At 42.4% G+C, this 27,934-nt stretch overlaps 2 protein-coding genes across 2 annotated transcripts; both read left to right on the top strand.

Moving 5' to 3' along the window:
- The first annotated feature begins 553 nt into the window (after positions 1-553).
- On the top strand, positions 554-9,944 carry LOC143004547 (para-nitrobenzyl esterase). Its single transcript, XM_076155514.1, has 10 exons — positions 554-654; positions 1,215-1,494; positions 2,031-2,451; positions 4,314-4,421; positions 4,625-4,821; positions 4,988-5,187; positions 5,492-5,550; positions 6,637-6,804; positions 6,917-7,141; positions 7,712-9,944. Exons 2-10 carry the CDS (start codon positions 1,222-1,224, stop codon positions 7,852-7,854), a joined length of 1,794 nt encoding a protein of 597 aa, XP_076011629.1. The 5' UTR covers positions 554-654; positions 1,215-1,221; the 3' UTR covers positions 7,855-9,944.
- A 381-nt stretch (positions 9,945-10,325) lies between these two features.
- On the top strand, positions 10,326-27,474 carry LOC143005003 (USP6 N-terminal-like protein). Its single transcript, XM_076156228.1, has 14 exons — positions 10,326-10,545; positions 14,811-14,884; positions 17,661-17,746; positions 17,832-17,871; positions 18,765-18,845; positions 19,204-19,311; positions 19,427-19,536; positions 20,582-20,630; positions 21,301-21,421; positions 21,694-21,788; positions 21,965-22,030; positions 23,354-23,453; positions 23,721-23,873; positions 24,289-27,474. The coding sequence occupies exons 2-14, from the start codon at positions 14,819-14,821 to the stop codon at positions 24,972-24,974; spliced, it is 1,761 nt and encodes a 586-aa protein (XP_076012343.1). The 5' UTR covers positions 10,326-10,545; positions 14,811-14,818; the 3' UTR covers positions 24,975-27,474.
- The last annotated feature ends 460 nt before the right edge of the window (positions 27,475-27,934 follow it).

Raw genomic sequence — 27,934 nt, 5'->3', positions numbered from 1 at the left:
TCTTACACAGCAGAAATGTTGTGGTCACTCACAACAAGAACCCCCAGTGAAACTCGATTCTTTACCTGGAGTGGACACACAAGGTAAAGTGTAAATTCTGTGGTCCTCGCATGTATGCCTTCGATCAGAATCAATGAGTAAAGTCGCTGGCTGTGCAGATATAGAGCCTTGCAGAATCCCCAGCCAGTCTCTCTAATCAAACACTTAGTGAAAACATTTTAACTGGCCGCCCAGCTTCGATCTGGATTGATTGCCCTAATGTGGTTTCGGTTAAGCTCCTGCTGATAGAGCTACTTCCTGCGTCTCTATTCTCATTATGAATGCCATTGATTACTGTAGTAAACAAAATAGTAAAAGCAGATAACTGAGCGACGAACCATAACAATCAATCAAATCCTACACCTGATAACAATTAATGGGACTGTCCTAGAAATGTTCACTCAGCTTATAGTTCAATATCACATTTACAGTATTTATTCTTAATTAGAATGAGCCCTTTTATTTCATTTCCTCTCCATCTCATTTTTGGCGGCCTGTCCCTTTAAATGTCAAACGGACATGCGCAGACTTGATGTAGAGAACTAAGTGCGTCAGTTTGTTTTGAAGTTAGTTTAGTTGAGTTTTTGCACGTGGGTGTGAGTTTTTAGTGACGTGGTAAGTTAAGTAATGTGTGTTTTAACCAGTCATGCTTTGAATTAAAGTGTTTAAGGACAATTAAATGCTTTGTGAATGAGATGCGTTGCAGCCAAGTAGGTCTGTGACGCAGCGAGGAAACGGCAAAGGAGAGAGCGCGACGGGAAATGACATGGGTTCAGACCCGTTTATAGTTTTACGACGATAACGGAGCACTCAAAACTAAGACTTCAATGTTTTAAACTTATGTAAAAGTATAGATATTGGGCAGTAGTGTTATCAGCCTTATAGATTAAAGACGTATTTTTGGTAGTGTGCGTGCATGTGTGTGTTTTCTGATTCTGTTAAGTATGGTGTTCAGCCATTGTGCAGCACTATTTCAAACGCTATCTGATACTGGCTTTATATCAATACCGCTGCCCTAAATGTGACCCCTGTGCGTGCATATCTGGATCAATACCTGGATCAATATCTGGATCTGGGCTAAATTGAACCATGTTGTTGCGTATAATCCAGGTGAAGGCATAATCAATCTGAAGCAACATTGGGGGGGGGCTCCTCTTTGTAATGTCTTTCCCCAGTGAGGAGATGAATGAGGACGCATTCGAGGTCCCGGAGAGGACAGAGTACCGTTACCTGGTGCAGGATGGAGAGGAGTTGGAGGAAGGGGAGGTACAGTATGTGCATCACAGGCACTACATCAGCCCGCTCCTGGTGCTGTCCAGGCGCTGCATCGTCCTCATCTGCGTAGCCGTGTTGGCCCTGCTCTCCCTGGCTGCTTACCTGGGCTACATCGCCCAGACGCGCCCGCCTGAACACGCGGTGGCCTCCACCTCCTGTGACAGCTACAGAGGAAGATACGTGAGTCTGCACACACACAGGCAGCAAGAGTTCACATTCACTTTCATCATTTTGAGCAACAAAAGTAGAAGAAAATATAAAAACAATAGTAATATTCAGTATATTGTATAGTGGTGTAGAAAGTACTGTATTAATGAAAAGAATAATCAAATGTAAATAAGATACAAACTTAAGAATAAAAGTTTAAGTTTAAGTCTGTGTTGTGTGAAACAATTGCTTTAATAGTTTAAGTTCATGTTTTATTTATTATGCAAGGTAAAATTTTGACATAGAATATAGTCTGAAGGAAAGAAGTCACAGTAAAGAAATGAAGAACACAAGCAGGACATGTTGCTTTCCAAGTTCATAATATACAATGTGACTCTTCAAAGCAGCTTGTGTATTATTTAGAATAAATAAGATTAAATTAGATAAATGTAGTAGAGGAGTAAAGTGTATTTTCCTAAATGAGAAAACTGTAAATAATGGATGGATGTTGCAGAGCCTCAAAATTGTTCTTTTTGAGTAAATGAACTCTCCTCGTGTCTTTTTTGTAGAAAAATGGCGCTTACTCCTTTAAAGGAATTCGATATGGAGCTGCTCCAGTTGGTATCCTTCGTTGGCGTCCTCCGACCCTCTTGCACTGCAGCGGCACGATTTTGGACGCCAGCCGTTTTGGCAGCATTTGTGCCCAGATCAACCCCATGTCTAGCACAGGGAAAGTGACGGGCTCGGAGGACTGCCTCTTCCTCAACGTATGGACGCCCACACTGAGGTCCGATGCCAAACTGCCGGTGGTGGTGTGGATCCATGGAGGCTACCTGAATATTCTCAGTGGAGGAGAGGGCGGATACTCGCCCACAGAGAAGCTGGCAGCAGACACGGGGATGGTTTACGTCAGCTTCAACTACAGGCTCAACGCTTTTGGCTTCATGGCCCTGGAGATACTGAGGGAAGGTTCTCACACCAACTCTTCAGGTACTTTATTATCCTTCAGTTTCATTTTGACATAATTATATCAGTCTCAAAAACTCTCTTAAAGTTGAGACTGTATTCTAAAAGTAACAGAACAGAAGAGATTTTGTAATTTTCCTCCGGGCCTGAATCCATAACTTTTGTAGTATATCAAAATAAAAAAATGTGTATTATTCTGATTTTGTAGTCACTATTACTACACATTAATGGTTGTCACATGTTTGTAGCCCTATTACTATATATATTAATATACAGCAATGCCATAAACTGCTCACCTGTCAAGATTGGCAGTCCATAGCACATACTTGAATTCAGCACCCAGGCCGGTGTGTCAGTGTTGATGAAATACTTAAAAGGATCATCACAGTCCCTCCTTTCCTCGTGGAGGTGTCTTGCTGACAGATACACGGTTGTAGGCAGAGACAGAACCTTTGGACGTGATGGAGGTAATGAAGTTCACCAAGCTTCTCTCGTTGGAGCACCGAGACACTTTTCCGTGTGTGGGAGTAACGGGCCACACTGAGAAAATGTGTAAGAAGTGGAGTAACATGCTGCAAAACCTGCTGGGTAACACACAGCCTCGGGATAATTGTGATAAGAAGTCATTTTGAAAGCTTAAGATATAAATCACTGCTGTGCCTTGTGTTGAGTTAAAGAGGTTATAATGGCTGTGGATGCCATTTTCTTTTTAGCTGTTTACCACTCAAGCAGGGCCTTAAAATATTGATACTGTTTACATTGAGCTTGCAGTCCAATGCTATGAAAGTCTATAGCTTTCCATTAAGAGGGGAATGCATAATGAATGCTAGTGTGATGTGGATTGATGGAGGTCATTTCTGTCTGTGGTTGAGAAGGTAAGTCTACAGATGTCTCCCTACCATTTCCTCCATCCTGGAGGTCTCCTGTTCTCCATGATCTGGAAACTGAACCTGTGTCCTTCACCCACATGCTGTGTTTACAAATGTCCTGCTCCAATACACAAACCTGAAAACGAAAAAATTCTGACAATTCTCATGTTATTTTGTTGAGAAAGTGGAATGTGTGTTATATGTCCTTCACATAGCTTATGAAATGGAAAAATCCAATATCCATCAATAGTATAAAATGGAAAAGCAAGACTGTTTTCAAAATGTGAACCGTGTGCACAGTGTACACATGTACGTGTGTGTAGTCTACAGTTAGTTGTCCCTCTGAGCCCTACAAAGGTTTAATAGTTTTCTTTTTCCGAGACACTAAATCAAAAGTGTGGCAATAGAAATTGGGAATAGAATAATAGAACTTCTATCTCCCCAAACCACTTTGCACTTATTTTATATATATATATATATATATATATATATATATATATATATATATATATATATATATTCAAAAGAGTAAAAGTTGTGATCAAAGAGTGAAATTAGAGCCACTTCAGTATTCCTCGGTGTTGAATACGCTGGTGGAGGACGCATACCTGCCCTAATATTTAAGTGCTTAAGTTGGTATTTTACTTGACTCTGTATGCTGTGAGACATACATTCTCATGCTATGTGCCTGGGTTGATCTGTGTTATGTAATCCACATAACAGCGCTGTGACCTTGATATGAAGTGAACTGTAACATAGAAGAGAGCCTTGCATGACTCGATGGCACGATGAGATGAATCCTTTCATCTTCCCCTTCTGCGCTTACATTTCTAATTCGGAGTCCTCCTAATTCCACACGACCCATTTCCCCGCTCCCTCCGCTTGAAAAGAGTTAATTTTAGTTCACGCCGCTAGAATGCTACGGGAGGCCATTTTGATTGAGAAAGAGAAAATGGGACAGTGGAAACAAGGCCACATCAAAGCTCTCTTTGCTAATCGGTGTGCTTCCTCCCATAGGGAACTATGGCTTCATGGACCAGATCCAAGTCTTGCGGTGGGTCAAGGATTACATTCAAGCATTTGGAGGAGATCCTGGAAAAGTCACGATAATGGGACACAGCTCAGGTAGGAATTCTGTTGGATTCTGTGACATTCGCAAAGTCTGAACAACCTGGACACATTTAATTATTTCCTGACAGCATTAGCAGCAGTTCAGTCAGTGATCACACATTTGAAGTTGGTACAGGTAGCATGGGGTTTGATCTGAAATCATTCATTGATATGTGGGATGAGAGTGATTCTCCTTTTCCTGACGCTCCTGATCCAAGGTGGGCTGTCGGTGTGGACTTTGATGATGTCCCCTTTGGCAAAGGGTCTTTTCCACGCCGCGGTACAGATGAGCTCTTCATCCGTCTATAACGCCACGCTGCAGAACGCTGAAGTCGCCAACCTGGGCTTCCTGAAAAAGACTGGTTGTAAAGACCTGGACTGCCTGCATGCTCTGTCCGTCACACAAATTCTGCAGGTAAACGGATGTAGGGAATTTGTCTCATTTTTGTCAAACATCAGCAGAGTCACGATGCATTAGGATCACTTGTTCTGCACCAAAACACTCAAATGCATATATTCCGACAATATTTCAGTTCAGTAGCCTACACATGCTCATGGATTTATGATCTCAACTTTCCCAGGCCATACCATGGCAGGAGTACCCATCGTGGGCAGGAGATGACGCTTGTGACCTGCCCACTAGAGGGCGTATCAATGGCCCAATTGCAGTGGTGGATGGTTACCTCCTCCCAGCTCCTCCTTTTGAGCTCTGGGAGAAAGGAGGAGACTACAGCGACGTCCCTTTCCTCATCGGGACGACAGAGCAGGAGACAGACTTCAGGTAACAGCAGATCACTCTGTCCGATACAGGCAGCGGATAGAATGTTTTGGTCCTTTACCTCAGGAAACCCCTGGAGTAGACTACAGCAGAGTTTATTTGAGTGTAGTTGAGTAAATCCCATAAATCTCTTGAGCTAGGTCTGAGGTCTAAGGTCTTTATGTGATTGAGTAACTAACTAAATTAACTCAAGTAAAGAACCAGCAGCTCAGATTTGGCTTTAACTTTAATTCAACACTGTTATGTTCCGTAGTATCAGCTGTTACTGTTTTATACCTGCACTCAGTGATCTGTGTCCTCTCTGTAGTCCTGCGGCTGCAAACATCTCCACCTGGACCTGGGGAGATTATGAGTGGTTTGTCACAGGTGAGGAGATTTATATGAGATTACCGGTCATTGCAGTGTGTCAAATTCTACAATATCAACATCGATCTGACTGTGTGATGAATCCCTGCTGAATCCACGGAAACCAAGCCACAGAAATCCGTCCTGATAAGAGTCTGAAACCCGATAAGATCCTGCATGTAATCGTATCGGTTCATATTGTCTGATTGATTGAATTGAATGGCTCTAAGTGCTGCTACAGTACATAAGCCTCAGCAGAGGAGAAGTATTCATCCAGAGTTTGTTCAAAGTCAGAACCAAAACTGCTGACCTGACCTACAGATGAACAAGAATCAGGAAGTAAATAGACCTAAACTGATTAATGTATTGGCAGAGTTCTTCGGAGCTTCTGAGCACATTGTGAAGCGCTGTGATTGGCTCCTTTGTTCCACAATTGCAGTAGGAGTTGTAGAAGGCTTCTCTCCCAAAGTTGTTTGTTCACAGTCTGCAACCTTTGACTCTCAATCAACAAGACAGAATGTTTTCAGCACAGTGTCTGTTTTGGGACTGATGACTCCAGTCACTTGCAATCTTACTCCAGTCATTGTATGAACACAGCCAGTGGACTTTCTCCCTGTCAGTCACTGGTTGTTTGACTTCAACCGCTGAGTACCTAACCCGTCCAGATTACAGCATAATGATTCCGCCAAATGCACAAAAGGATTTCCTGACTGTTCAAACTGGACACATTGGACGCCGGCCACCTTAGCAACACAAGCCCAGCAGTGGAAAGGTGGAAAAGCATCGTCAGTCATGCACACTGGCATCTGCCCAACACTGAACTACTTTCCAGAAATGGGAAAAGCTATTTTTAAGCCGTTTCTGAATTAATAACTCTGGCTGCGTTCAACCTAATCATCAATTTTTTCCTGAAATGCAACATTATGCATCTGGTAGATTAAAAAGCGTATATATCTCACCATGGCATTTTCACAATGCTCTCATAGATTATTACAAAGGCAATCAAAACACGAGCTGATAACTTGGGAAAGAACAAATAGGTTTCCAGTCAAACACGTCTACACCTTCATACTGCTGCTGTGATTCCTTTCTTCTTTGTTCCCTTAGAAAAACTCAGCACCTTCAGTGAAAGTCTCCCGAAAAAGGCTTTGGAGCTTTACCCCAGCTCAGCCCTCTGTCCCACCACAGACCGCTGTCCAGAGAGGGCCTACACCACCATGACCTCGGATATAAGGGCCACCTGTCCCAACAACGACCTGGCCTGGAGGGCTGCGGGTATACACACTTAACAACACACACATACACACAAAGGAAAGTGAAGTAAACTCGGAGCAAACTGAGTGGAGAGTTGAGATCAGCTTTCTTCTTTTACCTCTGGTGTTTACAGCGGCCCTGAAGAGTCCCGTGTATCGTTATGTGGTGACACACACACTGTCTTCGCCCGTCAACTCAACAAATTTGATCCCATTCCCTGCCCGCTTCTCCTTTCACTTTTTGGATGCTTTGGCGTTCTTTGGCGGGCTTGAGTCCCGCCTCAGTAAGCCTCTGTCTGATCAGGATCGAGCCGTCCAGGATCTCATCACCAGACACATTGTCAACTTTGCCAGAGACGGTAGGTGGCATGTCACACACACTGCACAGTTTGTTTGTTAAAGCACACGCCGGACCTCCTATTCCATTTTCCTGCACCACCACCTGCCTGTTGTGCAGATACAAGCCTCCTAAATGGAATCTCCTCCCATAAATTATGTTTGTATCTGTTTATCCGGGTTTCTCGGCTGAATCCCATTAGGTTTGCTGCTATTCCGGTCGCTCCTCTGCTGGGGTCGTTAAAGTCTGAGCTAATTCAGAGAGCGACGCTGCTCTCTTCACTTTATGGACCTTTTTAATCACACGGCTTGGTTTCTCTAATACACCAGATGCCAATGACAGTGAAAGTCTTGTTCAGCCATCAATGTGAACACAAATACAGTGTGTCGTTTCACATAAAGGGTTTTGAATAATTTGCGGGAATCATGCTTAAACACAATGTGCAGAAAGAAAGAAGAATCGATTCCTTAAGTTCAATCGTGGATGTAGCAAGTGAATGAAAGTGTGTGTGTGTGTGTGTGTGTGTGTGTGTGTGTATGTGTGTGTTTTAGGTTTGATTCTTTTTCTTTTCCCTTTCTCTCCTGCCTTTTAGGGAAGATGGAGGATCAGTGGCCAGAGTACCCATCAGCCACTGCACTGCTGTCTCACAGTCTGTCAGTGGTCCAGAACTACTCTGCTGCTCGCTGTCAGCTGTGGCAGGAAAACGGCCTTTACGCTTACGCCTGGATGAACTGAATGAACGGCCCGCCGACTCATTGCTTGCACTAAGATTACCCTGTGTTGTTTTGAGGTTTTTTTTTGGAAAACCTGAGACTGACATTCCATCGGCTAGAACATCAGGAAAAGACGCCTCTGGTTGTTTTTCTATCTCTGCACTAACTTTATATCTGATTCATGTGAATGCCTTTAGACACTCCTGAGTTTAAAGCGATCCTCTCTCAGAGTCTCTCTTTTGAATAATCAACACACTGCCCTCTGCACTCTGTAAATATTTGTAGCTTGTTGTAGAGTTTGGCTGCAGTTGTTTCTTACTGTTGCACTCAAATCCAACCGGTTTTCACAGAAGAAGCAATAAAACGTCCATAGACATTTTCAAACTTCTGCCACCAAACAATCCACTGCTCTGTTCAAACACTGATGATTGCACTACCACCAGTGTATTCCTTAACATATTTGGTATGAAAACACACGAGAGAACGATGTGTTTGTAATGTATTGAGCAAACGGATGGAGAGTGTAGCAGTGGATTATGGTTTAAGAACAGGTCAGTGTTTGATACTCATTAGATCAAAGTAACAGGCTAGGGGGCTCCGCTTAGACTGTATATGATTAACATGCTAAAGATCCTCACCACTGCTTTAATACACAAAGAGCCTAAAGGAAGCAAATTGCGTTAAGACAATGAAAGAGAATGTGTGTAAGGGAGATGAGAGATTCAGAATTTTGATAAGCATGAAAGTGACATTTGGAAGGTGAAACTTTGATACTGGTGCCGTCCAGTGCCAGTGTGGCTCTAGACTATATTCAAGAATGTTTACATGCGTCTGAAATTCAAATCAGGGAAAAATATGTAAGTGAGAAGGGAAACATTTCATTTTTACTCTTTTTGTGAAGATGTTGCGGGATGTTTGTTACGTGGATTTGTGATTCTGCTTCTGTTTGCACTAGCTATGATATGAGAGGCCGCCACAAAATTGTCACAGATTTTTGCAGTTAACTTTTTTTTTATATGTGTGCTGTGAGCAAAGCTGCTTCTGGACCCCATGTTGTGTTTTGAGTGAGGAATGATCCACATACTGGAGGTCTTTGTGGGTCTGTTGGGAACAGCCCAGGGTCCGGAGTCGACCCACGTCCAAGTTATTCTCAGGTCTGTTTGTCAAAATCCCAATCAGATCTGATCACATGGAGCAGCATAACTATCGCTTTTTGGGGTGTGTATGTGAACAGCTAGTAGTACAAAGTGCTGTGTTTGTAGGGACAACCACTATTTTAATGGGTTAATTCAACAATCTGAAGAGGCCCAGAAAGAAAACCAAACTCCTATCGCATTTTTACTAAATGCCAACGTTCCTTACTGTGCTTACAGTGCAGAGCGATTCTCACTGCATAAAAGCTGAAGGCCGTCTGAAGCCTTTCATGTTGAATGACATTTATTGAAAAGATAACCTCAGTATTATAAGGATCCATCTGGCATTTTGGTTGAAAAATGAGTGATAAACTTCACTGGAGGACGGTTTATGTTCTTGTTGGGTTGTTTTCATATTTTTCAAACATATGGGTTTAATATTTTCAAAAGCCAAAGGTTGTAAGAGCTGACTTAATGTTACTATGCTGTGAATTGTCTTATTGTTGTTCATTCTTTTTAAATAAAGGCAAACAACACCATTTCCTACATTGTTAGAGATTAGCCAATAAAATCAGATATAGTTATCACAATGACAATTTTGGACATACTTTGTTGTAATGCTATGTAAAGATATAAGATGATACAAAGAGCATTAATGATACAGTAATCACACTGCTCACCTTCTTAACAAATTGTTCCGAGCAACATCAGACAGAAATGCTGCGGTAGAAGTTAAAATAGTCACATTCTGCGTGTCGTGTCTTATTCCTAAGGCTTTTTTTGGAAGAGGAGCTCTCAGCCTGATGTGAGGCCGGCTGTGCTGTGATAACTAATGCTGTTTACGTTGTCTAACATTGTTTGCAAACTAAATCTGATTCACCTGTAATACTGCAGAGTATGTACTGTATATTGGCTCAATCTCCACCTTGTTGCTGTGAACAAAATATCAATAAAGGGACAATCAGTTCATATAGAGTAAGTAAGCAAATCAAGTCTCACATCATTCATGTGATAGTATAACTAAGATGAATTTAATGCCTTCAATCAGCATAATATAACCGCAGACGCTATTATGATGATCATTTACAGATGTTGGCCTCCTATGGCCTAATTACCCACAACAATGCATTATATTAACCAACCATTAGATGGCGTCAGAATAAAATAAAATGCCGTGTGTGTCGACGTGTGTCGTGTGTGAGCGTGTGTGTCTCTGTATCTTTAAGGCCGCGACCATGCAGCTCTCACACGGTGACTGGTGCCACGCTGCGGCGCCTGCTCAGTGCGCCTCCTCCTCCTCCTCCTCCTCCTCCTCCTCTTGCTGCTACTGGACCCTTTCCCTTTTTTTTAAACCCTGCTCGGCGTGTGTGTACGTGAGCAGGCGTGTGTGTGTGTGAGTGAGTGAGTATGCGTGTGTGCTCGCTGTGTGAATGTATGGATTGACGGGAGGGGAGAAAGCCTTTTGTTGTGATCCTGTCCGCCGCTGGAGCTCCGGGATGAGGCGCAGAGAATGAGCCGAGAAACCGAGCTGGATGTGATCCTGCACGGCTAGATCCAGCAGAGATCCACCCCGACATACGGTACAGCCACCTCACCGCTTATTCACTGCATTTCAGCTCATTTCAAGTCTTTTGCACAGTCCGTTTGTGTATGTATGCATGTGTGTGTGTGGATGAGAGTGTGTGTGTGTCTGTCTGCTAACAATAAAGGATCTCGGGACAGGCTGCAGTCTAACATCGCGACATTAAGGAGGCGTTTGTTTACCGTCTAATATTAGACGCTTATATTCGGCTTGTAACCTGGTTTTTACAAAGTCCAGGCCCACTAATGTAATCCAAGCTTCTTCTCACATTTATTCCGTCTCATTTCAATATAACGTTCTAATGATGTTTATTATCTCAAATTTAAGGGTTGATTGTAATAATATGTGTCAGTTAGTTATATTTAATTATTATGTTGTAGTAATTTTACTCTAAACTTTATTTGCCTTTTCCCAACATGGAATTATATTAGCTTTTGTTGCATTTTACATTTTAATGTGTTTAACTTGAAATGAGTCAAATGTAAAGATAAGGATTTTGGGAATCTATTGTTATAGGATACAGTTTTCTGGTCCTGGGGGGATTTGGGGGCTTGAACAACCTGCTGTACTACAGAAAACCAGCTTTTTATTTCATCAAATGATTCTGTTGAGTTTAAAGTTGCAGTGAAGTGAAAGAGTGAAAAAGAAATCTGCCAGTGTAGTGAGATTTGCTACAGCCTGACTGTAAAATCCCATCAGCCATCATTGCTGTGGAATTTTCATGTGATGGGAATGTACTGAAGGCATCACTCACTCACTCACTCGCACACACAAGCACACACACACACACACACACACACACACACACACACACACACACACACACTGGTCTGGAGGCTGCTGCTGCAATAACATGTTATGTTGTTCAACACTTTCTAACAGCAGCCAACATCTAATTTACAACAGCAGTGGTAACCCATGAAGAACACAGGGCAGTACATAGGAGAGTGTGGTGTGTGTGTGTGTGTGTGTGTGTGTGTCTGTGTGTGTCTGTGTGTGTGTGTGTGTGTGTGTACATGTGTGTGTGTGTGTGTGTGTGTACACATCAACTCTTAAAATGTATGCATCCAAACCAAGTCCTGATTTTCACAACACTAAGTCTGATGTCTTAAGTACATTTCCCCAAATTGACAAATTAAAATGCTAAATGGTATGTTTCCATCCAATAATATTGGGTGTATAAATAAGGGTTTTATAGGTTACTGAGATGCTTTCAGGGGTCCTTGAGACATTTCCGGGCCCTGCAGGACTCAATTAAGGACACTGTTGGGTCCTTGAAGACCGTCCATGAAGAGATTCAAGAGGTGGCGGAGGAGGTTCTGGGGGTAATTGAAGTTATTGAGATATTTCTGGGCTCATTAAGGAGACGGTGGGGTCCTTGAGGTCGGTGCGCGCAGAGAATTTAGAGGCGGCTTCAGAAAGGGAATGTAAATCAGTGTTGAGATTGTGGGAATAATATAATTGAGTGCCTTTGAGACATGTGGGTCTCATTAAGCAGTGTCTGGGTGTTGCTGGGTGGCTCTATCGGTGACTGAGACGTCTCTAGGTGTCCTCGGGACGTTTCTAGGAATATAAAAGGATGTCATTCTAATATAGCATGAGTTAAATCACTGGGTTGTTTTATTCTTTACTTGTTCCTTCAGTTTCAATGCCATCTTCTCTTTATACTTAGAGGACTTTTGCCTTATTTAAACTTTGGCTCTCAAAATGTGCATAACATGGTGAACGTGGAAACCTATTTATGGGAGGACTGTCACTCGTGTGTTAAAGTTTTAACTGCTGGACAGACAGATGAACAGATATTTTGTCAGTAAAACACAGTGGGCTTGGTGTTTGTATGAAGCCATCTAAGTGTCAGGTCAGGTACAGTAATAGCAGCCGTCCAGTCTCTGTTCTCTCTCTCCCCACTTTGGGCCTCCACCCTTCATACAAGTAGCTGCTGCCAAGGCTCCTCTGTGATTTAGAGCTCTGACCGCATGCAGCCACTGCCATATGCTTCAGATGACAGCTCACATTTAAACAGTTCTGCAAGATATCATCGTTTCATTATAGGCCGCTGTAGGGCCGCCACCAATACGAGCTTATTTCCTTTGGCTGCTCGTGGCGGACAGGTAACCACCATGTCTTCAATCTTGAGCACCGACCGTCTCTTAGCCTCACAATCTCTCTTTATTTACGTCACGCGTTCTCTCTCAGTGAGTATTTTCCCTCTTTTTGTTTTGGGCATATGTTTTCTTTTAAAATGACATGGTACACTTCACCTAAATATTTCATTTCCAAAATACCTCCGAAGTTTATATCAGGCTCTGACTTTTATAGTGTAATATCGCAGGGAGTGTGTGTGAACAACTGCAACCAGTGAGACAAACCTATAAGTCCTGAACTATGTTGCATCTGTATCATGCTAATGTCAAATATTTAAATTTACCCACCGAAAACAGCTGGTTGGACACACCTAGTGAGTTCACACCTTCCTGCCTTAACATCCGTCCCCGTCGATATGTCGTATGGGTAAAGAGTTACTGCGTCAATGCAAAGGCGTCAATGTGCGCAGGACACATTGCGACCGGCTCACTATCCAGTCTAGGTCATATGTGGTCAGGTTTGTGTTGTGATCGTCTTTCAGCTTGGAGGCGGTCATTCATGAAATCTGCCTCCAGACTTCCAGATAAGCAGGACACATGTTAATGCGGGGAGTACACGCAAGTCCTGTGATTGGATCTGGTGCTGATGCATAAAGCCAATAGGAACAGAGAGGTTTTTTTTAAGATGAGCCTCATTGGAACATCAGCTGTAAAAAGAAGGTAGAAGTGGATCAGTTCTTTTTTTCTCCTTAACCTCAGCGGTGGAGATGTTTTCCCTGATAAAGAATCATCCAGGTCTCTATGGGGCTGACATTGTGTCCTCCGTATTGGATATCGTGGCAAACTGAAATAGGTAACATCACCTTTTATTCACGGTTCTTTATTGCAGCTCTAACTAACTAACAGCCCTTTGCTTTGAAGTCGTCACTCCTTCATCCTCTCATTGCGTTATCCTGCTTTAGAGACATTACTAATCCTGGTTGTTTGTGTGGCTCCATGTGATGCACCCAGATTATGGCTCCTGGTCCTTTGCATTGGTGTAGGTCCCTATAGAAAATATAGGGATTAATCTGTATTAATACCCTCATCACTTTGTTTGGGGATGATTCAACTACATGCTGCGGTCATGGATTGTGTCCATTGTATTAAAATTCCTTAAAATGAGCCTGTTAAATATCTTTTTTTTACTATGCTTATATCCTATCAGTAATATATTTGGGGAAAAACACAAAAAATACAAGTAAAAGTCATGAAGTTGCTCACATTACTTTATTTACTAATTTAATTACTAATTGTGAACTCCTTCTTCTTTTGCCTCATCATCTGTGTCTGCTTACATCCAAACGTCCCTCCTTATCAATCTCTCCAGAAACCAGGCATAAATGCAAACCTGCAGAAGCAATTTCTGCAGTTCAGCATTTATTTTTTTTGACCCAATCTCCATAATTTCTCCTGTGCAACTTTTATTTCCCCTGATCTCTTCTTCTTCTTCTTCTCAGGCTAATTATCTTTCTGTAGTGTGTCATCTCCATCAAGCTACACCAAGCAATTAAAAAAAATAATAGTTTGGTGTCTCTCTCTTAACTGCAAGAACCCCCATTTAACGATCCCTGTGAGGAGTGATTGAAGCGGAGGTCGACATCCCCACACACCTTCTAACACACCTGCTAACTAACTATGTGTTGTGATGACTGCAGAAACAGAAATCATAGCAGCATTTCTCCCTCTCCCCTCCGAACTGCTATGTTAAAGTGTTATGAAGCAGACGTCCACGTGGGATTGTGTGTGTGTGTATGGGGGGGAGTGTGTGAGTGGGATTGTTAATAGGTGAACAGTACAGTCACGTGAACAGGTTGAATGTTCCCCGAAGCCTGTAACAGATACAACAGAGGCTCCACGGCTCTGATGTTACCAAAACAATCAGTGTGGAGCTCTGATTTCACTCATCCATCCACATTCATACGTTTCACTTACCTTCACGTTTTATCTTTTGCTTTTGTTTCCGTATGTGTCAGACCGTTTAAGTTGTTACATAAGTGTGTGTGTGTGTGTGTGGGTGTGTGTGGTTGAGATCGTCCTGTTGGAGGCCAACAGTCTCTCACATCTTCAGTTCTGCTTTTGTTTGTGTTCCTCAGTAATTGTTGTTGTTCTCTAACGCTCGTGTCGCTCTCTCCTCCAGATATTGACATGAAGAAAGACATTGAGACTCTAATAGCAGAGGAACGAGCTGACATCATCTTGAAATATGCTACGGTAAGACTTCAACTCCCTGGAGTTCTAAAATTGCCTTTGTAACTTTGCTTTTCCTTGAATTTTTACTTTAATTTGCTGAATCACATCAATAGATATCAAGATTTCCTCTTTTTTAGACGATGATTCATCGCTCAGTTATCTGATTAGCCATGACCATGTGAAAGTTGAATCGCAGGTCTGTGTGTGTTTAATTGCAGCTGCATTGTCTCCTGTGTTGTGCGTTACTGTGTAGGAGGAAGAGTTCCCACTTGGGTGATGTTGTGGCTCAAAAACACACAAAGAAGGACGAGAGAGAAAAACTAAGCGTGAAATCGGATGTGTGTGTTTTGGAGTTCAGTGCATTGCTTGCATGCGTAGAGGCTAGGCGTGTGTGTGTGTGTGTGTGTGTGTGTGTGTGTGTGTGTGTGTGTGTGTGTGTGTGTGTGTGTGTGTGCGTGTGTGTGTGTGTGGATGGGTGGGTGGGAGGGAGTGTGTTGCCAAAGTACATTAATAACTGGTTGTGTAATAACAGGTTTGTGCTTGTGGTTTGATTGGGGAACGATTACTGAGATAATTGAATGTGACTGAAGCTAAAAGTAACCTTAGAAGCAAGCATGAAGAAACGCTTTTAGTCCACAGAAAAATGAAATGAAACGAAACCAAGATGAAGCATTGATCTTCCTGTCTTTTCAGTTTGTGTCTAATCAGTGATCAGATGAATCCACTGACTGTGAGGTGCTGCATGTTCAGATCGCCATTACAAACAATTCACAGTAATGGCAGTCCAAATAGTGTTCTAGATCAGTATCCAAATCATAGTGTATTAAACTGCAGGTAACCATAGCAACAGCACTGATTAATCACACTAACCAGGCTTAAACCGAGCCTACTAAGGGTTATTAAAATACTTCACAAATAACAGACACGGTGGATTCTCCCGTGGGATAAAACTCACCGGTGACCTCAATAATTCCTGCAAAGTTACTTTGAGGAAGAATAAGACAAACTAAAAGGAATCGGCACACACATTGTACAATTTAAGTCGTACCGCTTGACATATTGTGGTTCGAAACGAGTAACTGCTACCTCCGTCTGCTGATCGTGTGAATGCAGAGGAAGGTGAGAGGAGGAGGAGGAGGAGGAGGTTGTGTCGCGGTGGGGAAGATGTTGGTAGCCAAAGGTTAAATTTAGCCCAGCAGCTTGGAGCACGGCGAGCTGACGGGGTAAAGAACTGGAATAGTGTCATCTTGCCATAGCAACAGCTGTGAAAGGCCGAGCAGAGATCGACTGGACGGACTGAAGTCCGACTACTCGAGATAGATAATGTTACTTTATGTTGTGTCAAATGTTACAGAAAACCACAACTACAAAGCAGGGTTCATTCCTCGGGTTTGTTCCAAAGCCATTTACGGTTTTCTCACTTGCATCTCCTCCTTGTGCCACTTTAGATGGAGAAACAAAATCAGATGTTGGCGTGCCTGGAGCTCGTCTTTACTGTTGTTTTGTTTATATATTCCCCCATGACAGTACAGGAGAAGCTTCTTATTCTACATGCATTCATTTGTGAACTCGTGTCAGATCAAACTTTGTGTGATCTGTCGCCTTTTGTGGATCCGTCCAGTGAAGGGGGTGCAGCGCCCTGACAGAAGACTCCTGCAGAGGATCGTCTCATTAGGGAAGACGCCTCCTTTAACTTCAGAGCACAAATACAGGAACGGAAACATCTCTGATGAAAGTGGATCAGATGATTTCCAGGTCATGTGAAGATGAAGGGGCGAGGCGAGGCAGACTGTTACCCTAGTAACGCTCTTAAGTGGCTCAAGGGCAAGTGTCGTAGCGAAGTTGTGAGCGATCCTCGGCCTCTCCGTATCAGTGCGGAAAGTATTTTTAGTCCTTCTCACTTTTGCGATGCTGACATCATTCTGACTGTTGTCAAATTCACTGGGACGGAGCCGCCTAGTTTCGGATTGGCTGCATTCCAGACAGGCATCCAAACCTCGGCGTTGTGTCAAAAGGCTCCATGCTGCGCTGCTGGAGGATTAACTCCCTGTCTGTTGTGTCAACACTGGGAACAAATGTCTTTTCCATCACAGAAACATTATTCACAAATTTGAGTGCTGTTTTAAAGCAGATTGTGTACTGTATGTTTGGGTTGGACGGTTTTACTATGGAGTGTATGATTACAAGCAGTGTTACAGTTTGACTTATTATGATGGTGTGTGGATCAGGAAACTAAGGAGAGAGCAAGAGAGAGAGAGAGAGGGGTCTTGAATGTGCTATACTTAAGATATAAGAAGATTTATACCTGTAGTAAAAGTTGCAACTAACAACCTGACTTATGAAATGAAAAATAAGTATATACAATTGATATTGCTTATTCTTCACATTGAACAAAGAACAATGCATGTAATTTTACATGGCATATTCACATTTACTATTGATCTGAACATAGGGACAAAAAACCATCCTGTCTATATGTTTATGTTTGCAATGCATCTTTCTTAGGTGACAAATTCAAAATGAGAAAGAAATGAGTGTAGGCTCCAAGCGGGGTCACTGCACAAACCTGGATGTGTGATTTAGCCTTAATTAATCCACCATTTTAATTTCAATCCTGAGATGAAACTGCTGATAGCACAACAGAATTCATCATAGACGTGGTATGGAACTTTGAGTCATCATCTCTGATCACCGAGGCTCAATCATGAGTCACTGACTGCTTTTGTATATTTACTGTAATTTCCAATTTCTAATCTACTTTATGCGTGTATGTTTGTGTTCATGTGTGTGTGTGTAGGGAAGGCAGGGTGGTGTGGAGATCGACCCCTGGGAAGATGCTGACTACAGCATCTACAAAGTCATCGACCGCTTCGGCTTCATGCAGTGAGTCGCCTCCCTGTGTTTCTCACTCTGCGTGACTTTGCATGGTGTTGTACCTGACAGTGTTTGTGTGTTTGCTTCCCTGCAGTGAGGATGAGCTGCCGGCACCCACAGCACACGAAGAGAAGGTAACCCTCAGCACAAGTAGCATTTTGGGAAATTGTTGTGGTGTAAGGCTGCATTGTGAGCGTTGCGTTCCAGGTCCAAGGTCAACTTTGAACTGTTTGTTGGTGACCTTTGCCTGTGCTGTTTTACGTTATGAAGAGACTAGAGCATCTGAAACTCCTCTCCTCTCTTCCTCCCTAATGTTGGTTACTGACTCGACCGGATTTGCTGTTTGTTACTGTTTGTTTCCAACCAGATGATTCAGTTTGGTTTTTGTGTGTCTTAACTCACAAAACCTGATTACGCAACCAGAACTGTCAGCCTTGCAGTAACATATTTGTATGTGTGGGCTGATCATCATCATCGTTTCAAACACTAGCAGATGTTCTCAAAGCGTCCATTTCCTCTGTCGGTTGCTTCTGACCTCAGCTCAGATATCTTCGCATCCACAATTCATGACTTTATTATCCAATACAGATGCAACTGAAATTATAGTCACAAAGATTTTTTAGCTGACTAAAGTCTTCCCACTTGAATTTCAACTGCTGTTCCAGTCAGTGATTCATAGAATGGAAGATACATGTAATTAATGTAAAATGTGATGTCCTAGACACGTTATTAGCAAATATGAATATTTATTTAAGCATTTCATTGATTCATGATTATGGTTTCAAGTTTGAATTTTATTTGCAGGTTATTATGAATGATAATGTAGTGTGAAAGTCCATCTGGTGCCTCTATTACATAATGTCTGCAGGCACCACTGCTCCACATCCACATGTGTTAGGCTCAGTAATTAGAAATCACAAGAATCTCCTTTAAAGTACACTTAAAATGTACGCATTAATGTACGTAGGCCAGAGCAGAGCAGCTTAGCAGATGTGTTTACGCTGAGTCGCTCCTGTGTCGTCCACAGAGGAAGCAGCTGGAGATCGAGCGCGTGGAGAAATGGCTTAAAATGGTGAAGAAGTGGGATAAATACAAGAGCAGCGACAGGGTGAGTACGCATACCAGACCTGCTACGTGCATGATTACAAATATTTTTAATGGTGTTTATTTGAGCTTAGGTCAATGCGGGAGAGTTTGGGTAATTACAGTAAAGTATGTCGAGTTGGAGCCAGTCAGTTTCTTAGTGGTTGGTGAGATTATCTTGTGACCTGAAGGCCGCAGTTTGAATGAGCGGTGGTGTTTCTACGCATCCAGACAGTGAATTCCTGCACGCTCACCCAGCCTGACTCGCTGGGATGATCTGTAAAGGTTTGATTTGTGCTTGAAGCAGAATGTCACAGCCACCCACACACACACACACACACACCTACTGGGAACGGGGCTGATGCCTTCCTTTATCCCGTCAGATGGTGAAGCGAGTGTATAAGGGCATCCCTCTGCAGCTCCGAGGTCAGGCCTGGGCACTGATGCTGGATGTGGAGAAGGTTAAGCGGGAGAACGAAGGCCAGTATGAGGTAGAGTACGAGCTAGGACTCTAAGACTCTAGGTCAAACAGAAGACTTTGTAAATGTAAAATGTACTCTCAGTCTTGGAAGTCTTGCAAGTCTCTTGTGTGTGTGTGTGTGTCAGAAAATGAAGGAGCAGGCGAGGCTGTACTCGGCTGAGATCAAACAGATCGACCTGGACATCAACAGGACATTTCGAGACCACATCATGTTCATGGATCGATTTGGAGTCAAGTGAGTTTCACCTGCATCCTCAACCCTGCAGTGTTCAGGCTAGAAGAAAAGAGTGTTAATGTGTGAATCTATTATCACTATGTCATGCTGTGTCTTGCAAATTAGACCTGTCAAGTTTATATATACATATATATATATATATATATATATAAGGGCTTATCATCACTTCCTGTCCTAACCCAAAGCTCTCCAGGAAGTGTCACTAGAGTAAAGGTCATGGGGTCTGGCCTGTCTAGTTTGATTCATTTGCAGAAAATTGGGTAGAAATGTGCTCAGCGGTTGTTGAAATACAGAAGCTCACTGCAGACCAACAATGGAGGTTTTAGCACATTAAACTCTCCCTCTGCCAATGTTCACGGGACAGGAACTCAATTGATCACGCTTGTTGGGTCTTACGGGTATACCCAGTGTGTGTGTGTATTGGAGAGCAAAGTCAGACATTTTTCCAATTCAACCACCACAGAGTACCTTTCTGAAATAGAACAAAATTGAATAAACATTACAGCGACCTAAATAGTTTAGATAAGTGAGGTTTCAAAGGCAGGTTAACTCACAAACCACAGCAGGGGGTCTGATTTAGTGACCTCAGAGTGAACTTGAGAGAGAGAGAGAGAGAGAGAGAGAGAGAGCTCCTCCACTGGTGTGTGTGGGGCTTGTGTGGAAGCAGATCCAGTAACAGTGGTGATGTCACTGACAGTTTAATAGAGCACAGAGCTGCTGGGGAGCAGCAGTGGAAAATGTGCAGCAGAAAAAGGCTTCAATGTTTAACAGAAGTTCAGCCACTATGGAAGTTTATGGAGGCAGCTTATAGAGAGCAGAGACGCTGTTGTGGAGACGTGTCCTCTGTGTCCACTGTGTCCTCTGTGTCCTCTGTGTCCTCCGTGATCTCTGTGTCCACTGTGATCTCTTTGTCCTCTGTGTCCATTGTCATCACTGGGTTCTCTGTTGATAGCAAACACTTTGACTTAAAAATGTCTCTCCTCTCCTCTCCTCTCCTCTCCTCTCCTCTCCTCTCCTCTCCTCTACTCTCCTCTCCTCCTCACAGGCAGCAGTCTCTCTTCCACGTTCTCTCTGCATACTCAGTCTACAACACCGTAAGTGGCTGCTTTTTCTCCATCACAAAATACTTCAACTCCCACTTTAACGTTATTAAACCGATAAAAATCTACATTCACGTCACTTTTTTTTCCCTTTCCTTTACTTCCATCTTAATATCTTTTCCAGCGCTCTAGTGGCTCACTCTGCTGTCACTGTGTGTTCTCCTGTTGTATTTCACAGTTCAGTGCCGTTTCTCTGCACAGTAAAATGACTCTGCCTTCTTATGTATCTGATCCATGCAGTCAGAATCTGCTAATAGCTCATCAATACGTGTGCTGGCAGGCAAATTGGACATCCAGGGAAGAACCCATTGCATTTTGACACCAGTTGGCCTGATGGTGGCGATGTAATCACCACTTAAGTCCACTTTTTTGGTGATACTCAAAGTTAACTGCCTGGGGAATATGTACTTACCTATATTTGTTATCTGCATATGCAAAATAGAGAGATAATTATGATTTAATTAATTTACTGTGAATTGATGAATTATGCTGTCGTTCTGTCATTTTCACTATAATATGTCCTCCCTCATTAGTTATCAATTTGTCGCATTTAACTTTGTAATAATCAAGTCCAGTACTTGTTTGACTTTAATACAGATGTTGTGTGTTCTACTGCGGCACAAATGAATACATGATGTTTGTACTGTTGCTCTCTGTGGTGCAGGAGGTGAGTTACTGTCAGGGGATGAGTCAGATCGCCGCCCTGCTGCTCATGTACATGAACGAGGAAGACGCCTTCTGGGCTCTGTCACAGCTGCTGACCGATGAGAGACATGCCATGCACGGTGAGACATTAACACAATAATACCGCAGTTCAAAAAGTCCAATTTAATACTTTTTTGCGATCTTTTACCGGTATGATTATTAAAATACACTTATCCAAGGTTTGTCAACAATACCCCTGATTTTGGAGCTTTTAACTTTGATGTTTATTAGTAATGTTTATCTCATTAGGCGCTTAATGGTACTTGACCCCATTTGTTTGATTTAATTATTAAATTTTCTAATTAAAATATCGTCCTATCACTTACAAATACGCACTCTCTTTCTTTTGAAGGTTTTTTCGTTCCAGGGTTCCCCAAACTTCTGCGATTCCAAGCACATCACGACCAGATCATCTCCAAACTCTTACCCAAGCTGAAGAAACATCTGGTGAGATCAGGGAAGGTTACACAAAACGACAAGGACAAAAGTCTGTTACGGAACAGAAAAGAAACGTATATGTTACTGGAACGTATGGACTGATGCTCTCTCTCTCTCTCTCTCTCTCTCTCTCTCTCTCTCTCTCTCTCTCTCTCTCTCTCTTCCCCCCTCCTTTGTCTCTCCAGGACAGAGAGCAGATGTCTGCAGGGATTTACAGCACTAAATGGTTCATGCAGTGTTTTATTGACAGGGTGAGAGATTGTTTGATTGATGTTTTACTACACCAACACACACACATACACACACACTAAATTTTTAGACCGCCTATCTTGATCATCACTACTTGAATTTCCCATTATATTCAGAAAATATAATAGTTTTACATAAAGAATACTTGTATTTTTACTCCGATACACTAAATGTTCCTTCTCAGAATGACAAAGTTGTCTGGCAGTTTATATTTTGTGTTATCAAAGTGAGATTAACGAATTATGATATGTTACCAGATTTGAATGCTTCAGAATTGTGCTTTGTCATGTTGAGTTAAGGAGACAACAAAATTGTGGTCAGGTTGCAATTCAGCCGTCAGCTTCATTCAATAAGATACAATAGAAACCTCAAGAGGGAAAAAGTCTTTGCACGGTGATTGTGTGTTTGCTCCCTGCTCTCCATGTTCGTGGCTTTGAGCTACTTGATCACCCACACTGCTCGCCTGGTTTGCCCCGTCAAACTTCCACCTCCTCCCAAGATGAAAATCCCTCCAGCATCATAATCCAGAACTAAGACTCTTTGTAGAACTACAGCTCCCAAAAACATTGTTATTGCAGAATGTGGCTGTTGGAACACGCAGGAGAAACAGCATAGTTCAGAGTCCGAAAGCATCTATAGGTGGAAAATATATGACATCGCCTCATAGTTTGGAGCTTTCTTTGATCAACCCCATATGACTTATTGTGAAAATCAGTCAAAATCTCAAACATGACAAATGACTGTCCTCTATGCTGGGCTCAGAACTTATCAATCACCCTGCAATTTCCGGGATTATCACTTTAAAAATGATTTGACAGCAGAATATAACACGAGTGCTATTTGACCTTGAGGTCATTGCATTAGAACAGATCCTTATGAGCAGTTAGACTAAACTGTTGTTAGTCTTCGCCGCTCTTACCCACAATCCTGTGGTGCTGGTCTGGCAGCCCTCAGCCTCTGTCAGCACTTCTGCTCCTGCTGAGAGGGGCCCAAGGGTTCCTGGGGTCTGGAAACAAACCAAACAAACCTCCTGACTCTGTAATCACTGATATGGAAAACCACCGGCAATTAACCACAGACAAAAGTAAAAAAAGTACATTTACTCCTAAGTACTGCAAATACAAGTTTGAAGTACTGGTGCTCCATGTGACACACTTTGTATTTTTCCTACAATACATCTCAGAAACCACTCAATACTTTTTACTGCATTTATCCGATGGCTGAAGTAGCTAGTTACTTTTCCTTCCTTCCTTCCTTTGGAAACGGTTCACTTTTTGATACTTCAATTTGTGTATGTGTGTTTGTGTGTGTGCGTGTTCTCGCAGACACCGTTTACTTTGACTCTTCGTCTTTGGGACATTTTCATCCTGGAGGGCGAGCGACTCCTCACCGCCATGTCATACAGCATCCTGAGAATACACAAGAGTAAGGATGATGATGATGGTGACTCAGTTCACCCCAAACACACCAGTCATTTTCTTACTCAGTCAGCTGAAACACAATTGTCCGTCCTACATATTTCTGTCTTTCTGCCCAGATTTTCACTGCTTCACTCCATAATATCGAAATAGAACAAAAAACATCAATTACATAATGTATTGTTACGTGTCTCAAACTTCCTCTCACGTGTGTGTGTGTGTGTGTGTGTGTGTGTGTGTGTGTGTGTGTGTGTGTGTGTGTGTGTTTGGTCAGAGCGCCTGTCGAAAATGTCTCTGGAGGAGCTTAGAGAATTTCTCCAGGAGAGAATTGCTCAGACGTTACTCTACAGCGACGATGTCATCATCGAGCAGCTTCAGGCCTCCATGACTGAACTGAGGAAGATGAAGCTGAACCTTCCTCCTCCAGGTATTTGATTGTGTCATGCTTTCTAATGGGAATTAGTACAATACATATAAGACATAATTATAGACATGAAGGGGGAAGCATTCCATACAATCTACATACAATGTAGCAATGGTACAATCATGAGTAAGCATCCATCTATCCCCTGCAGAGTCATGGGGCTGGGGATTCATGTTTGAGTTCCCACTTCATGAAACCTGCAAGTCTTTGGGGTGAAGGAGGAAACCAGTAGACTCAGACACAGACAGGCGCTGAGAAAAACCCAGGACTTCCTCTGATCCACCATGACGCCCTTAAGTAGAGGCATGTGTGGAAAATTACAGCTGTAATTCCTCAAGATGAGCACCAGGGGGAGACAGGCCAGATGTATTATCATAGGAAGGGATAGTAGTTGAAACCTAATTTTTTGTTTTTTCAGGGAAGCCTGATGAGTTTCCGCTGAAGCCTTTAGGCCAGGAGCTGCCTGTGCTGCTGAGTCCAGTCAAAGGGAAACCCTCCTCAGCCAGAGCAGGTCTGAGCCTCCACATCATCTCCCACCAGCCAGACTCCATCTCCTCAGACCAGAGCCCCTCCAAAGACCCGAGGGACCTGGACCCTGCCGCTGATTTAGAAGAGAGCCCGCTGCCTTCTCCGGACCCCGTCATCATCCACAGCCAGGCCCCAGTCAGCCCTGACGACTCTCCTCTCACGGGGCCCCCACCATACCAGGCAGCGCTCACGCAGGATCACCACTCACCTCCTGATCAGCAGAGGGATGAGGGCCCACCGGACGCTGGGGCTGCTGCAGGAACTCCCTCAGATCCAGAGATTGCAGACTCTCTCTCCACAGATGATTCATCTGTGGCCATCAGTACAGAGCTTTCGTCCTGCGCGGCCCCACGGCCTCTCTCACCTGTCGGGGTCCAGGCAGACGCTCAGGATCCAGCGCCGGTCCAGTCTAACAGCTTGTCGGCAGCAGATCGGGCTGAGGACACTTACCTGGTCCAGCTGCTGGAGCAGGCATCCGCCTTATCTGACTGCAGGAACATGAACCAAAATGCAGCTGGAGGAATCACGCAGGAAACACACACACAAGACTCACACACTCACGCAGTGTCACAATGAATTACAGAATTTGTGCGCCTTTAAAACACATTCTTTTATTATGTTTCTCCTTCTTCTAGATTAGATTGGATCTGCTGTTTTCCCCTGATTTGGTCATTTGGTCATTTTTTTCATTCTTAATAATTTTTTGCACTTTTACTATTTATTGAATGTGTATGTTATTTACCAACCACCTGAAAAGCTGCACTGTGAAAATATTTGACTCGGCAGGGCAACACACTTGGATGAAATCTCTAACATTTTGTTGTAATGTGGGAAGCTCCGCCCCCTCAACTAAAGGAATAGTGAAAATATTTTTTTACAGTGCAGCTTTTTGAGCAGTAAGTCAAAGTGAAACTGCAAAAATTACACATTTTTCTTATTGTGAGTGGGGAATTGGACTTGAGTCGGCAACATCCACAGACTGACACGTGGATGCTGGACAGACTCTCACTCACTATAGCCTTGTACTTTTAAGGTAAAAGTACTCACAAGTTGTATTGTGATTCCGTCCTCTCGTGCCATATGAAAATCATGGCAATGTCATGGGAAACATTTGGAATTGAATCGGTTAATAAGAAGTGTAGAAGCCTGTTTGCTGGATGCTGGGAAGATTTAGATCCATTTGTATTACTTGTAGACAGAATCGGAGCGTATAGAAGACTGCACAGCATCCCCCTTTAGGTAAAAGAGACTTTTTTGTAGTTTTGTAATGTTTTTTGTCAAAGAACGTGTTTGCTCAGTCAGCCTTTGTAAGATGTTTGCTAGCAGAGTAACAGTTTTATTTTTTGTACTAATTTCGTGTTCTAAGATGCCTTATGTTGATCCGCTTCAGTTTCTCTGTGGACTACGAAGCTTCTCAGACATCCAGGTCACTGAATATTTACCAATATGAGTTCAAGTCAACTGGAGTTGTTTGGGCTTGAAGATGTTTTACAACTTATCGAAGTGGCTTCTTCAGTTTAGTCCAGCCACTTCAGACATTCTTCTGTGGACGTTGTGGACATTGAATCCTGCATAGGGATTGAAGACTGGATGTAATTTGACACTAACTGAGGACAAACATAATTCTGAGGGACTGAATTTAAACCTTCTGTCATGGTGCGAAGTGTCTTGGTGAGCTGGCTCACTGCTGATGATTGTACACATTGAAAATTATGGAGAATTCTCTGCTTCAGTCAGTTATTTATTCTTTAACCTCTTAGAAATAAGAAGACTGCAGAACATTTTACAAATATTTATCATCAGTATCTCATCCTTTTTTCTTTTTGGAGTATTTGCTGTATTGCTGTTCAGCTCCTGGATTGATGATGATTTCTTTGATGATGATGATATCCTTATTTAGGCTGTAAATGCATCAGCCTCTGTTTAACTCTCTAAAAACCTCACATCAAATTTTATTTTCATTGAATTTTCTTTCATTTGTCACCTAAAATTGTGAACATTTGTCAAGATTCACAACCCAAAATGTGCCATATAATCTGATTTTTTACAGCGCAGCTTTTTAGGTGGCAAATGAAAGCCATAACTCATGAAAAGTAAAATTACAACAACTCCAGAGGGTCAACATTGACTTTAGGAATGTACATTTCATATACAAATTATAGTAAGAGACTTTAGACATAGTGAAATGCTGCCATCGTGTGGTTGGTTTAGGTAAAGCATGTCTGTGACTAGATGTAGCCTAGTAAGTACAAATGATTTAAGCTTCAAGGCACTAAATTGAACAATGCCACCAAGAATAACAGTTTTCAAATCTGTCTTTCAGTTTCATGCCTTTAATTTAAAAACGGTGGTAATATAGCTTCTTATTATGACATTTCGACTGTCTTGACATTTAAAACCAGAGAGGGGAAAAGTACTTGAATGCTTTGGTCAAAATAGTTTAATCTCTTTACCATTAAACGTCATGCATTTATTATGTATTTATTGCAATTGTGCCAAAGGTAAAGGTGCTAGCAGTGAAGAGCGTGACTGTAACATCTTGCATCAGCATAAACAATGAAAATATGAGAGCACTGATAAAATAGAGATTTTGAGATTTCTAGTCAGGAACCCCTTCAGATGTTTGGATCTTAGGGTGAAATGGTGAAAATCCCTCAAAGTTAAAGACACTGGCTCATTTCAAAGACGACACAGTCCTCTACAGATCAAGCATATCACCTTAAATGCTCTAAATGATGTTTAAAAGCCTTCATGTTATCCAGCTGAAACATTTTGGAGACACAAGAAAAATCAGATGTACCTTGAAATTCTAGTTAAATGCAGTACTTGAGTCTAAAACTTTTTGATGAAATATTTGAGAAACAACCGCACATTACACATATTGTCAGTGCTTTAATGTATGGATTAATTTGATACATTCTGACATTGTTAATCAGTTTGTTTATCCTCCTTGCAGTATTTTGACAGTGTTTTGTGTACAGATTTGATGTACACCGACATACACAGCATCTTTTCATAGCTTGGAATGGTGGATGAAGCTCTGGAGCAGAAACAATACAATTTTTATCCTCCTCGACTCTGAGTGTTTGTGTTGTGTTGTTGAGAAAAGCTTGATTGAGTGAGGCACCATGTTAGCGTATCAGTGCTGTGGAAATGTGTGAACAAACAAACCCATTGAACCTAAATTACGAAATACATGATGTGAGTTTAAGGACCTTAAAACAACACAGAAATTGTGATTTCTTTTTAAAATAAAGGCATCAGATAAAGCATAACGTACACATTCATCTATCAAAGCTGCATTAATCCAAACAAAAACATTTTGGACATGAAATCTGCACAAAACTTGAATCCTGCCTGTGAAAATTCGAATAATTTCTATTTTCTTCACACAGCTGCAGTTGGTTGCCACTCAGGTCGCGCTTGTCAGATTATTCTTTCCACTAGGTGGCGCTACAACGTGGTAGCAAACTTTGCCAACCGGTGGCTCTGATTGGTCCGTTGTGAGTAAAACACTTCTTTATATTTCGGCGAGT

Source organism: Genypterus blacodes, unplaced genomic scaffold, assembly GCF_046128005.1.
Source record: "Genypterus blacodes isolate CSIRO-AG114 ecotype Tasmania unplaced genomic scaffold, CSIRO-AGI_Gbla_v1 ptg000067l_1, whole genome shotgun sequence".
NCBI classification, from domain to species: Eukaryota; Metazoa; Chordata; class Actinopteri; order Ophidiiformes; family Ophidiidae; genus Genypterus; species Genypterus blacodes.
The sequence above is the reverse complement of the archived record's forward strand: the minus strand, read 5'-3'. Positions and strand labels throughout refer to the sequence as shown.

Excerpts from the sequence above, each read along its gene's own strand:
- LOC143004547 (XM_076155514.1), top strand. The coding sequence starts at position 1,222 with ATGAATGAGGACGCATTCGAGGTCCCGGAGAGGACAGAGTACCGTTAC. Across the intron at positions 2,452-4,313 it reads TTCTCACACCAACTCTTCAG|GGAACTATGGCTTCATGGAC; the intron begins GTACTTTATTAT and ends TTCCTCCCATAG. Across the intron at positions 7,142-7,711 it reads TGTCAACTTTGCCAGAGACG|GGAAGATGGAGGATCAGTGG; the intron begins GTAGGTGGCATG and ends CCTGCCTTTTAG.
- LOC143005003 (XM_076156228.1), top strand. The coding sequence starts at position 14,819 with ATGAAGAAAGACATTGAGACTCTAATAGCAGAGGAACGAGCTGACATC. Across the intron at positions 19,537-20,581 it reads ATGGATCGATTTGGAGTCAA|GCAGCAGTCTCTCTTCCACG; the intron begins GTGAGTTTCACC and ends TCCTCCTCACAG. Across the intron at positions 23,874-24,288 it reads GCTGAACCTTCCTCCTCCAG|GGAAGCCTGATGAGTTTCCG; the intron begins GTATTTGATTGT and ends TTGTTTTTTCAG.